The 15,369-nt window shown below is 33.9% G+C and overlaps 1 protein-coding gene across 9 annotated transcripts in view; it reads right to left on the bottom strand.

The window, feature by feature from the left end:
- Positions 1–12,037: 12,037 nt before the first annotated feature.
- Positions 12,038–15,369, bottom strand: part of LOC127868474 (uncharacterized) — a 36,989-nt gene continuing 33,657 nt past the window's right edge. For all 9 annotated transcript variants that reach the window (XM_052410346.1, XM_052410304.1, XM_052410321.1 and 6 more), the window contains one exon: positions 12,038–14,369. In XM_052410346.1, the coding sequence (XP_052266306.1) occupies positions 14,229–14,369 (141 nt within the window). In that variant the 3' untranslated portion in view covers positions 12,038–14,228. The remainder of the gene's footprint in view (positions 14,370–15,369) is intronic.

Raw genomic sequence — 15,369 nt, 5'->3', positions numbered from 1 at the left:
AAGCACACAGTGCACATTATTCATGATGCAAAACAGTTTTGAAAGTATACTCTTTCGAAAACTCTCTCTTGGCGCGGATGCGAGTTGAGTGTAAAACCATTGTATCTCAAAGAAAGAACAAAACAGAGACTACAGTTTGCCTTCAATCCTCGATTTTTGAGCGATTTGGTGAACAGAATTACTTTTGCAGACCGATTTTCAGAACCCCACTATTAACCTTAGTTGTTTGCAAACGAACAACTAGACAGGATTATTCCAATTATTTCTGTAGGTTGACCATGCATTTTATTATCAACATTAATGATTTTATTCATAATAACAACCGCATTGTCTTTTAGTGCAAAACAATAGTGTTTTATATTAAAAATGATTGCGGTACGTTATTGGGAAGTCGCAACACCTAACAGTACTGTAAGGCTTCGTCATTTACTGTTCCTGTATTATTTCACGCATCTATTTCCTTCATAGAATTGAATTAAAACTGATTTTAAAAAAAGCCAAAATTATGCTAAATGTTTGTTCGGGAAAGCTCAATCAGCAATAACAAACGTATTCTATACGAAATAAATGCAGCATTTAAATGTTTGACCACTACGGCAATTTTATTTCTGTCGTAAAGACTGTCAAATCAATAAAGTGTACTTGATAACATAGCCTTAGATCGGGCTTGACTTCAAGATGTTAAATTAAACAAATCAACTTAAATTTTCGCTTATAAAATTGAGCTCTTTATTCACGTGGCATATAGAGAGCTTCAGTGAATGCTCGTAAATTGAGCTTATTTTGCTGCGTTTCCGTTATATTACCATATTTCATAATTTAGCAAAGCAACTCGTAAGAAAACAAAGGCAAAAGCCAGGCAAGTTTTATCTTAGGTAGTGCGATATAAATTCTTTGAAGAGTGCTTTTTATGCAATAAAATAGATGATTGATCTGTTTGAGTAAATTATAATCATCTCATTTTTCGAGTCCGTTAATCACCTTTGAATCCCCAAGATAATGTCATTGTTTACACTATTTCAAGCCCCAGGATATAACCATTGTTTACACCATTTCAAGCCCCCAGATATAGCCATTATTTACACCATTTGAAGCAACAAGATATAGCCAGTGTTTACACCATTTAAAGCCCCAAGATATAGCCATTGTTTACACCATTTGAAGCCCCAAGATATAGCTATTGTTTACACCATTTAAAGCCCCAATATATAGCCATTGTTTGCACCATTTGAAGCCTCAAGATATAGTCATTGTTTACACCATTTGAAGCCCCAATATATAGCCACTGTGAACACCATTTGAAGCCCCAAGATATAGCCAATGTTTACACCATTTGAAACCCCAAGATATAGCCATTGTTTACACCATTTGAAGCCCCAAAATATACCCATTGTTTTCACCATCAAACTACAAATCTTTACACAGATGCAATTTTTTGTTTTTATCTGGAATTTGTAAAGACAGTTAAAAGAAGTATGTTTTTGAGAAATTGATTATTAATTTTATTTTTTGATGAACATTCGACAATGGAAGGATGCTTGAGTTTAAACCGCTGCAACGATCCATTCCTGGTCTAAATTTATCTGTAATTTCTTAATCATCTGCATGAAACCCGCTGAAATATCATCGAATGTTGTTTTAATGTGCAGATTTCGTTCATACTTATTCAAGCGACACACACTTGTGTTGTATTATTTTCCTGTGAATAGGAAACGTGTTACTTTCATTAAATAAAAGACCACTGGAGATTAAATACATTCCACAGTAATCATTGAAATTATAAACAGAGTAAACGTATATACACATTTGTTTCAAACATTATTCGTAGGCAAGGAATTAAATCGAATTAATATCGTTTAGGACAATAAATATCCCATGATATTATATGTTTAATGTTTATATCACATGCATACTATTTACTGTTTCGATGACCTCTGAGATGTATTTATGAATATCTGGGATGGCCATTGAAAAAATGTTTTCAAGCGACAGGTCAATCTGAGTTCACAGGAAGGTAGGTATGTTGGAAGGAAGGTTGGCATGTTTACAGGAAGGTAGGTATATTAACAAGAAGTAGGTGTGTTCACAGGAAGGTAGGTACGTTATCGAAAGGTATGTATACTTAATCGAGAAAAGATGAGAGCGTATATTATTTGCAGCCATAGAAGGTGTAGCAGTACTGTCGTACTGTATAAACAATATAGAGTTACGTTATTTACAATCATAATTACGGCGGTACTTTGTGTATCATTTACAGAGACATATTTTTGTCGACAATGATATTCATATATAAAGCGATAGGTAAAACGAGAAAACACAAGAGCGAAACTTTTTTTAGCCATGTACTGCAGCACTGTATAAACCATGTATAGTTACGTTATTTACAATCATAATTACAGCGGTACGTTGTGTGTCACTTAAAGAGTCACAGGCTTGTCGACAAGGATTAGATTAGTTCAGCGGAGTTATTTGCATGGCTTCCAGATATAGATAGTTAAGCATTTGTTGGCACAATAAACACTGTTCGAGACATGAAGATGCATTCAAACAGTTTTTAATATGAGTTGCATACAATCATCCATGTAAAAGGGGGAGACCACAGAGAGAGCCCGTGAGACAATAATAAGGAGATGCATTGTGTCAGTCATATTAATAGCTTTGTTCTGTATATGTCCTAAATAAATATGTTTTAGTCACAATTAAACATTTTGTAGCTAGTTATTTGTAACAAGCATTAAATACAATAAATAGGCATTAAAAGATAGACATTCTTCTAGTGAAGTTATGAGCTTGTGTATTCCCATGTCATATTTATAGCATGAATTGATTGTACGATTAACGGTCATTTATTGACCTAAAAGGCACATCATATTATAGTAATGGTGTATCTTTATATTATAAAACAGACGCGACTCATTAAGACAATTGTTTATATAATCTGTTGCCCAATATATATCGGATTTAAATCCAGTTTTGCGTTTAAATCCAGTTACGCTTAAAGACGGCAAAAGCTTATGTGCATCATTTATCACTTCAGCATTTATTCATCAAACAGTTTTCTCGAACATAGGTTTTGTGTATTGTTCAAAATTCAAAATTAATCTCAACAAACAAGTTCATAAACGCCATTTGTCTGTTGTCGTGTTAAAGTAACATACATCTGCATACTCAAAATCAACAAATAATTAGCACATTATTGCGTAAAAAAAGTTAGTCCATAAGAAATCAGTGTTGCTTATAGCAATAGCCAAACTTTCAACGCCAGATGTGGTATGGAAACATAGATTTAACGAGATATAAACCAAGTTCATTTCATCGCAAATTTGGCTGAACGGTTCACATTGTAAGTCCCACTACATGGACATGTTGAGCATGATATTCTTCGAATTACTAATAACTGATTTAGTGCATCATTATCATAAATCTGTAGTATGTTGGTAGAAAATATATCTAGCACGCTCATGGCTTATTTGGTCTGAGCGGAATATGTTTTATTGCCGTGCCCTGGGTGAATGTCACAGACAATGTCGGCAGATTCAATGCTTCTTTATCACTAAGGTCAGTAAGACACTGGTAGGACACTCTTCCACTACACTTTTACGATTAATAACACAATGAAGTAGTTGTTGTCAAATTATTAAAGTGCTTGTATTGGTTACAACTACGTTTGCACCCTTTGAGAAGAACGTGAACTTGTTAACCAGCCCGTCCATAGTTTGTTTTCGTACCGTCTTACAAATATGTGCACTAAAGGCTATTATTCCTATGAATGTACTACAACGATTACATGCTTATTTAATTCTTCAAAATCCATATCCACATGGCCGTGAATTATTGGTACTAAATAGCTTTAATTTTCGTGTTTGCTCTATTAATCTAACCACAAGTTTTTAAACAGTTGGTTCTATTTGTTTTCAATCATCTGGATAGTGTAAACACTGATCAGAAATACCCTAACAAAACCAAGTATATGAAAACGAACTAACTGCAGATCAAGGCACTTCAATAAACGTTCTTGTACTCTTATATTTAATGAAGAAATAGCATTACAAAATGTACTTATGTATATGTATTATAAACTGTGTTTATAACATGCAGCAATTTATCAATAGATAGCAGAACACCTAGCATGAAAGTATGAAAGCGGATCCGTATTCAGAGTATGAAAATATAAAAGAACGTCTTCCATTACAATCTCATATGCAGATATGTCGTTTATCATAATATGCAAATAGTTGAACCTTAATTTATATCAGTAAAATAAAATATAAGGCGGCGAAACAATCGAATTCAATTTGTGATTACTTATCTGAACATGAAATGTATGCGATTTTTTAAATTCAGTCGCTCTTTTATTAGTTTATGTTTTGTAAAACATTCTTTCAATTTCGGTAATCTTGTCAAAAATTCCGTTTGGTAATAAACCAAACTTGGTAAGATTCGTCCTCGGATTGTCCAGCGGTCAACTGTTAATATCGTTTTGTTACTAACTTTGTTCCTGTTTAAATATTTAGAAACACAATACATTCCGAGCCTATACGTGTCGTTTATTTCAATATTGTTTTTTTTTACAATTCCGTTGCTTTAAGTGAAATAATTAGGATGCTTAACAAGTAAAACACACTCAGTCAATTCAGGTAAAAATACCTTATAAACAGATTCCGTGTAATGATAGATATTCAAACCCACAGCTCGAATACTGCTCAAGCGGTTGCACTTATTCTTATCCAAGATATCAAGGAGACGCACTGGTTGTACCAATCGGTATTAATTTTGTTCGCTATTCCTGGAAAATATCGCAGTGAGGTGTTTGATGTGTGTTCATTTTTATTTAATATATTCAAATACAATTAGTGCTTGCGCCTAGTTCGTATGCGGTTGTCGCTTTCATTTTAAATCATTTGCAATTTAACCTGTGAGGCGAGGTCTTCTATTAATTTTATAACAAACCACGATTCACAAAAGTGCTATATATAGGACAAATGAAACTCAAGAAATATTATCAGAAAAGAAATAACATTGAATAGAAATTAGAGCTTTTCATTTTCAGATATTAAGAGGGCTGCCCTTACTATTTGCAAATTAAACAAGAACACAAACAATATTTGTAACAAAACTACAGTGTCTGACCGCATTTGTTCGAAGAATCCTTAAATTACAGGAATAACATGTATGTAATTATACCTTCATTTAACTAACGAACACAATGTAACTCGAAGGGTCACTTGTTGGAAATTATAATAGTGATATGGGCACATGGCCGAGCTGAGAACTAGCTTAAATAAAAGGAAATTGTAATAGTGACATGGGCGCATGGACAAGCTGAGAACTAGCTTAAATTAAAACTATGCTATTACTTTCTGAAATACATATTTACACAAATATATTTATTAGCTTTAAGATAATACTTTAAATACACATATTTAAGTAGTAAAATTATACTATACGGACTTGTTTGAGCGATACACTTACCTATCTAGTTCAAATATATTGTATCTAGGATGTAGACAATCAAATACACTGTACTGATATGTCCAAAAAATATTTAAATTTCAGTGCATTAAAATTAGATTTATTTGATTAGTATGATGCCAGCGTCCTGGTGAATACCATCTTACTTAAACCAAAACCAACGCATGTGTTGCTAAGGGACAGTTACGGATGTAAACACAAACATGAGCGTATACATCTTTAATAAAATCAAATAATCAGTTTAAATGTGACATGGGGATGTTTATGGGTGAGAGTAAATAACTTAAAGAAAGATGCGATGTTTTGCGATGTATTATTTCAGTATTTATATAAACACAAATGAAAGAAAATGTAAATACAGCTATTTTAGTGAGTAATATATGTATTATTTATAAAGCAGTTGATGTCAATTAATTGTATCACAAATTTTAAAATATAATTCATTGAAATGATTATCGCGATACAAATCATTAAACAAAAGTCAATTAAATACATATTCGAAATAATTCCAACTAAATAAATACATTACAAATATAAAAGACAATCCGAGCAAGTAGTGTATATTTGTATATATTTCTTGGGGTTTTGCAGGAAAGTCGATACTCTTCAAACTAACTGGAAGCTAACACTCACTCCTTTGTATAAAATGCGTGAATGTTTGTTAGAGAAGGGACAGTTTGGCTAATGTGTGGCTTGGTGTGTGAAGTAATCACACACCAAGCCATATATCGTTACATGGAACACCTTTCTCAAATCGTTCACCCAAAACCTGCTAGACAGGAATACCTATCTCAAATCAGTCAATAAAAACCTGCCACACAGATCTGGATACAAGTTACATACATAATATTGTAACATTTCAAATGCGAAACGATCATATTTAAACCTTCTTGAATAAGTTTTATTGCGGCGCGTGTTCTCTTATGCCCCGTAAGGGTAAAAAAAAACGTTCTTCGCAAGGGGCCTCTTTTTCTTCCCCTTAACCAAAAAGGCCCTTTCCCCTGCAGACATTTCTCTAAAATCATGCATTTTTCTCTTAATTTCCAATCCACCTCAGTATTTTTCATTCCACAAAGCCAGAAAATTGTATTTTTGCCCGAAAGAAAGGCCGTTGCCCTTTCCCCAAAGTTGGTGTTTTTGCCCTGCCCGTTATACAGACAAACACCACTGTCACCCTGCGTTAATTTTATAGATTCGTTATTGTAGATAAGAACATTAACATTAACTAATTTTTCAGAAAACATGTTTTCAATATAGTATAAGAATTTTCTTGTTTAGTTGAATAAAAATATAATGGCGTACTAAATGAGTTGGAAGTTATATATGAAACATTTGCTCGGAAGTCCGGCGATTAGATAGGTCGATAGCTCGTTAGGTTGGTCTGTCGGTCGGTCCTTGACGATATGATTCCGCGCGATATCTAGGGACATATTTTTACCTACAATCCTGCACATCGGTACGCCAATCCGTTTTAAGATCAACAGTTTAAAGAAAAAATGTTACATGGACTTTTCCCAGTTCATTTACTTCGGGGCCAATATCCTAATAATTCGTTGACCTGCAAGTATGCAAATTTGCGGATTGGTTGCTTTGGAGGGAGGGAAGATGCCTTTTGATTGTGAGGTTACCGAGTCAAATGTCAAGGAAGTATATGCTTGTTACAAAAAGTCGTTTCTGCACTATGTTTTTGAGAACGCTTTAATCTACGATCCTGCAATTAGGTAAAGTTAGTTTGGTTACATAGGAGAAAAGAAGGAATACTTTGATTTCAAGATCACTCGAAAGTTATCCACATGTGCTTGTTTCAGAAATTGGTATTGTGATTATATTAAGAGAAAGCTTTGACCTATGATCATCGACATTGCTATGAAAGTTAAAATAATGTCGCCTATTGAAGTTGAGGTCAAAGATGGTCAAATGTAAAGATTGCATGGGTGCATTGCTTGCAATTTGTTTTTGTACTATAATTTGTAAAAGCTTTGACCTACGACCATGTAAATTGGTAAAGTTGTCTCTTGGGAGACAGAGCAGAATGATTTTGAAATCACCTGGCGAAACAAAGAGTCACTCAAAGTCTTCAGACCGAGTTGCGCTTTAATCATGCAATAGGTATAGTCGTTTATTTGGTTGAAGAAATGCGCCTTTTTAGACGAAAGTCATCATGTCAAAGTTCCAGGTCACAGTGACTTGCATTGTTGACTTAGAGTACTTTGATCTATGATAATCTAAATTGGTATGTTGGTTGAGATAAAATAAATAAATTATAGTTTGTTTCGGTACATATCTATTATAATATACGAGTTATCAGAGGAGTTATTGTTTTTATCCCCTTCTTTCAAAGGAGGACACAAACTAAAGTGTAAAATGGTTATAACTGGGATCAATCTAGTGAGGCTGTCGACGCAAAGCTGGTGGTGTTTACTAGTTAACGAGTTAGTCGAACCTAACACTAACCTCACAGTTAATGACAAACCAAACACCCGCCTTTAATGGCCTCAATTAAATGTACATATTCAGACAGAACATGAAAGCCTAAACGTAGTGCATGAATCGAATACTACGCATATTATGGTATTGTACTAGTGTCGCAAGTAAGCTACTAAAAAAATAAGGGAATACGTTTGAATTTATACGTATTAAAACATTGTCCATTTTTCAAGAATATTGAAGATTCAATGTCGCGATGTATCTACATATACACCCCGACAATCATTAAATTTAATTGGCTATTTGTTTAGAGATCATCAGGAAAAGGACCAATGTTACAGGCTTTCAGTCTTTGCCTAATTAAGTTCGTTGACAGAAGATAACTCAAATAATTCCTCTCACATAAATAAACAAACGCAGATGAAATAGAGCGATAATTTTAACAATCCCGATTCATATCGACCATGCCGATGACGTCAGTGTTATAAGTATTTGTTTAAGATTCAAAAACAATAAATACGTCTTTTAAATTGTCTGTCCAAAGGAACAAATTGTTGCAATTGTATTAAACTCTAATTTTCTTTACAATCTTCTAGAAATACTTCTTTTGAACTTTTATACTAGTCTATAATCACGTTTCATAAGTTTTAAAGGAAATGTACTCAGACTGCACATTCGCGCTTTTACGGCCTTTGCGAAGAATCGGTTGAAAAAAGTTTGTGTTGGGTTAGTTGACGGGACAAAACTCAAACGAACGAACGCAAATGGACAAGAGAGATCGTTTTATAAATTCCCATTCAGATAACTGAATTTGTGAAATTAATTTCATAACGACATAGTGTATGTGCCGATGTCGTCAACTTTACAAGTAATTGTTATAGAACTTACAGTTTTATCTATGTTTTGTATGAACAAAACTGTACACAATTTTCGGGATTTTAATACGTCGTTTGTATTGTCTAAAATGGAACTAATTTATAATTGTATGAAACTAAACACTTTATAAATAATGTTCTGGTTACACTTCTTTTGAACTTTCATTATTTTTTTTTATTAAACCTCGATGTATATGTTTACACGAAATTTAGTTGGATCGTTCATACCCGCTTTAACAGCCTCCTGTGAGAAAAGTCGGTTGAAAAGCAGTTTGTGCTTTCTGTTCGATTTCATTGATATGTCGCCAAATGGGACTCGCCTTATTCTTGTCTACAGAACCGTAGCAAGGCCAGAATATCATGCTTCTTTAATTGTCAAAAATCGAAAAGGCGTTAAAATTGGGCTTTAACGAAGAAAGAAAGACTGATACAAGATTCATACGCCATTCTGGCAGTTAGATTGTTGAAGTTTATGTTTGAATTATTAAAATGATATGAATTTAGCAGCATCTTTGTCCGCATTTCATCGATATATAAACTCTCTTGAAAATTTCGCAAGATATTATAAACCCATTTATGCCTAGCGTCTAGAAAAAAGGCCTTGGCAAACAGCGTAGACCCAGATGAGACGCCACATGATGCGGCTTCTCATCAGGGTCTGCGCTGTTTGCTTAAAGGAATATCGGTAAGAAATATTCTAAATTTAGAAATAAATATACTAGACATCCATAATTTTGGAAGTAAATTGATCCAATTTTGCAGGATGGGAGAGTCCACTAGGCATAAATGGGTTAAACCTTAAAATCACGTGTTGCATTATGTACGCGTAATTAAACTTAGCCGTTTTGTGTACATTTGTTTTACATTTTTATTAACCAAGTCATTAATTATAGGTCATCAAATGAAAAAACACCACGTTCTACCAGTTAACTGATTGTGGTCAGCAACAAAAATAAATAGTGCTGGTAAGGTGGCGTTTTGTCATTTACCAGTGTGGAATTATTTGATGCGCCAATCTTCCTTATAATTGTGGCAAATACTATACAGGATTTTCTTTTGGGAGTGCTTTAAATCAACACCAGGACTATTGTGTAGGCTGTCAGTGCACCACATTGAAACGATGTTGACCGCTGTGTGGTGATAACGCTAATTCTACAGCATGGCTGAGGGACTCCGGTTGTCTCGTTCGAATGGGATGAGAAATAGTTCTATATGGAGAACGGCTTCGAAGAAAAGCGGCACACCTTAGAAGGCGGCATTTCGACACTGTCAATAAACAACTGTCCGTTCACCTTAATAAAGAGATTACAGGTCACAAAGTTTAGTCAAGAATGGGAAAAAAGTGTGGCTTCCAGTGAATCCACAAGATAAAAACAGTTGAGACACTATGCAAACCACAAAAGCTCACCATGAGCACTTCGCCCATCGTGGTTTTATTAGAATAGCAATGTATAAGAAGATTTGTATGGTAATATTTTAGCCATAAAATGTAGATATACATCATTAACAGTTACAGTCTCTCTTACACTACATAATTGCAGTCGTGCTCTGTGATTAGTGTCGTCCCTGATAAGCCTCTGCAGACTGCACATGCTAATCTGGGATGACACTTCACGTACATGCATTAAACCCCCTTTTCTCAAAGCACGGCTCATATATGTTTAGAAACGTAACATTCATAGTACAGGCCTTCTGAAATAATTACAGTGAATACGTCTGAAATGTAAAAAGTTGACTATAATTATAAGTATACTTTCATATATCACAGCTATAAACTAAGCTAAATACAAAATATCAACACATCTGGAATGCAAAAACTTTGGCAATGACATAAGTAAAATAATCACAATGGAGTAAGTGATAATTATACAGATGGAATAAGCATAGGTTTATAAATATAATATCCCAAACCATGAATGGACATTGTTAAAACACTGCTAAATATGAAAAATCTTAAAATTTGGAATATATACATATTCATATTTATGCATTTAACATTAAATATAAATTTAAAACTTTCTTTATGTAAAACTTAAAATAAATATAAATCACTGTATTTTCATCTGAGACATTCAGCATTAAACCAAACACATTTGAGGCAATAGAATCCCTCTTTTCTGCCTCATACTGCATATGAATCACAACAGCAATTATAATAAATTATTGTAAACCAAGGGTCCTATAGAGCTTTGAGCTGGGAAAACGGGATTTAAATAATGTGCGTACAAGTTTCATCACAAATAAGCATGTGCTGTCCCTTAAATCAGGGACAATATTTTCCGCACAAACTGGATTTTTACTAAGAATAGGCATTTATTAATACAAAAAGGGAAAAGTTTTGTCTATGATTTGCATGTGAGTACCAGAACGCAACTTTATTTAACTTATTGAACGAGTTTCATGTGGACACAGAAGACATAAACTGGACAGTCAAAAATACACTTGGTTGCATAAGAAGATCTGGATGGTCAACAGATGAGACTAAAAGACTATGTTAATTTTTACACTCCGATAGTTAACCCTTTACCACTTAGAAATGTGTTCTGACACAAGTGTATTCCCTTAGAAAGTTAAATTTAATTTAATACCTTTCTTACTAAATTCGAGTTTAAAGGCTTTATTTCCAAACCTTAAATACTGATGAGCAGCAAACAGCATAAAACCTCAACAGACTGCAAGTTACTTGCATGCTGTTCTGTTCTTTTTTTTATGTTGGCACATAGCCATATTTACTTTGCTTCTTAGTTGCAAAGGGTTAAGTTCTGATATTTGCACCCGAGTTGCTGAACATAAATAATATTCACACTGAATTAGTCCATAATAATAAACATAAAGTAGCATAAAAAACGTGAGTCCATGTTTTAATGCTGTTTGTAGAAGTATAAATCAACAATTCAATATTAAATGTCCAAACAAAAAATTAACTAAGTCATAGATACTTAACAGAGTCTTGGATACTTAACAACAGTTATAACAACCTAACACAGCCATACATGTTAAACATACTGTAACATCATTTATATTTGTCCTTTTCACTTAATTACTTTCATGGACACGTAAATAAAAGGATTTCAGACTTTGAATAAGTGGACACAGACATGTTTGGATGTCTGATTTGGGATAACAAAATTACAACTAAGAGAGATACATTTTACTAAATGTTTGTGTAAAATTGGGCAATCAGTCTACAGTCTCCAGATAAATTCAACGCAAAGGAATGCCCCACAAAAATAATTACAGTAGTCATAATTAGTCAGTAAAACGACATTATTACTATACGCAATTGATTCTAACGACATGTAAAATAACATTATGAGAACTTAACACATGGATACTCAGGATTTGAATACTTTAACACAGGCTAATTAAGTCATATTCACCAAACAACTGGATACTTGGGAAACCTAACACATAGGTTATTAGTTTATGGAAACTTCTGACATTCATCTTTAACAAATGAAAAATGAACAACATGAAATGCATAAAAACTCCACAAATGGATAATAAGGTCTCAGAAACGAAACACATGGATAATTTGGTCAACAAAATTAACAAATTGATAAAAAGGTCACAGAATCTCAATACATGGATATTTAGGTGATGCAAACTTAACGTATGTAAACTATACAGATACACACTTTGTATGGATACTTAACATACATGTATACACACTTAATTCATAGAAACAAAACACTTAGAAAATAAGGTCATGGGAACATAACACATGGACAATTAGGTCATGGAAACTTGACACTTGGATTATTAGGTCATGGAAACTTGACACTTGGATAATTAGGTCATATAAACTTGACAGATGGAAAAAAAGGTCATGGAAACTTAACACATGGATAAAAAGGTCTTGGAAACTAATCGCGTAGATTCAAAGACCATGGAAGCTGAAAGCATGGATACTAAGGTAATGGAAATAAAATATAAGGATAATTAGATCATGAAAACTTAATACTTGTATTGTATATGAATACTTAGCCATGTAAATGTCATAATACCTGGATCAATAGATCATTCAATCTTTAAATTGTGATTATAAGGTAATGCGCCTAAAATAGAGGCACTTAGATCACAGACTGAGTAAGTGAGAAAGTTATTTATGCTTGCCTTCTTAAAGTGTGGCATTGGTCACAATGATATTGAAAACATGGATTTTTTAGACAGAAAAGGTAAAGATTAAACAACAATAAAACATCCAGGATGCAGCCCTATAATACTCACTAGATGGATACACATTAACATAAAACAGAATAACATGTAGAGGCAGTTCAGGAATGAATAAACATGAAATAGATGCATTTCAAATTGCTATTTAAATAATGAACATTATGAAATAATAATACTTCTGCTGAGACTGAAAACATAAGCTTTCCAAAACAGGATAAATACAGAATTATGTTTAATAGACATTACACATAGAGACAGTTCAAGCCACATGTTAACATAGAGACAGTTTAAGCCACATGTTACAATAGAGATAGTTTAAGCCACATGTTAACATAGAGACAGGTAAAGCCACATGTTAACATAGAGATAGTTTAAGCCAAATGTTAACACAGAGACCGTTCAAGCCACATGTTAACAAAGAGACAGTTCAAGCCACATGTAAACATAGAGACAGTTAAAGCCACATGTTAACATAGAGACAGTTCAGGCCACATGTTAACATATAGACAGTTCAAGCCATATGTAAACACATGTTAACATAGAGATAGTTCAAGCTACATGTTCACATAGAGACAGTTCAAGCCACATGTTTACATAGAGACAGTTCAAGCCACATGTTAACATGGAGACAGATCAAGCCACGTGTTTACAAAGAGACAGTTCAAGCCACATGTTTACATAGAGACAGTTCAAGCCACATGTTAACATAGAGACAGTTCACGCCACATGTTAAAATAAAGACAGTTCAAGCCACATGTTAACACACAGACAGTTCAAGCCACATGTTCACATCACTACTTGCATGAATATTATGTACCAGTGAGGAGTATGCATTATGCATAAATTTATGAAAGTTTTCAATAAAAACTTCAATCGTCTAAAGCAACAAGAATACATGTTATGTATCTTGGAAGACAAAACATTAAATTGAAAGTAAAAGATTGGAATGAAAAAATACTTTGGAATGTAGCAAAACAATGTTAAAAACCAGAAGCATAAATCATAACAAATGTGTGCTTGTTTCCACAAAGTTCTTACTTGACTGGAGTTCAGTTACCTAAGTAAAACTCCACAAAGCAGTCATTCTAAATGCAAGTCTGCAAAAATATTTTCAGTACCAGGGAGTACAGTACATGTAATACCAGTAGATCCTTAGAATGACACAACTTCAAAAATAGAAAGAAACATAACAACACATTATATTCAGATGATGTTCAATCATGCTGCCAAAATTGTCCAATTTTTGGTTCAATTCATCAATAATGTGAGTGATAGTCTCTAATTATGCTTGTCCAGTTTTCGGTTCAATTTATCAATGACCTTCTGTGTGGACCTTGCCCCTGCATGATCCCCAGCTATATCCTGGGCCTGACGTAGATTGCTCCAGAATGCAAGTGTATTTGGCTCTAGCTCTGTTCCCTAAAACAACAGCTTAACACAATGAGTCGTGTTCTGAGAAAACTGGGCATAATGCATGTGCAATAAGCGTCGGCTAATCAGGGACGACACTTTCCACCGAAATTGGATTTTTGCTAAGAAGAGATTTCATATATATGAACTATGTCATAAATCAGAAAGTGTCATCCCTGATGAGCCTGTGTGGACTGCACAGGCTAATCTTGGACAACACTTTACGCACATGCATTATGCCCAGTTTTCTCAAAACAGGACTCATATTTGAGCCTCGTTCCGGGAAAACTGGGCTTCATACATGTACGTCCGTCCTCACAAGCTAATCCAGGATGACACTTTACGCACAAACTGCATTTTTGCTTAGAACAGACTTCCATTACATGAAAAATGCCATATATGCAGAAAGTGTCATCCCTGATAAGCCTTATTTGACTTTACAAGCTTATCTGAAACATCACTTTACGAACATGCATTTTAGCTGTGCTCTGTGATAAGGTGCTTTAACATATGTGCGTAAAATGTCGTCCAAGATCAGCCTGTGCAGTCTGCACAGGCTAATCAGAGACAACACTTTCCGTTGTAACTGAATTTTTGCTAAGAAGACACTTTCTTTAAACAAAAAATACCATAAAAGCGGAAAGTGTCGTCCCTGATAAGCCTTATCTGGGACGACACTTTATGCACATGCATTAACCCCCTTTTCACAGAGCGCAGCTCATTTAGTTATCCAAATACGAGGCTTGTTTTATTTTATAGAACCATTGAACTAACACATCAGAAGAATACAAGAGTGCTGATTGTTATACAGCAAAATTTCTGTATGTTAACTGTGATCTTGAGGTTAAATATAAAGTTGGTTATAATGGATAAAATATGTAGGGCGCAGGAAAAACACAAATGTTTGGTTAGTCAAGGACAATAACCCTGCAATAACTAGAAAGTCAAAAAGCTTACTTAACAAGTAAATTAGAGGAAACTATTAAAAGGGACTATTTCACATATTTCA

The sequence above is a fragment of the Dreissena polymorpha genome, chromosome 1, assembly GCF_020536995.1.
Source record: "Dreissena polymorpha isolate Duluth1 chromosome 1, UMN_Dpol_1.0, whole genome shotgun sequence".
Taxonomy (NCBI): domain Eukaryota; kingdom Metazoa; phylum Mollusca; class Bivalvia; order Myida; family Dreissenidae; genus Dreissena; species Dreissena polymorpha.
This window is presented reverse-complemented; position numbering and strand designations above follow the sequence as displayed.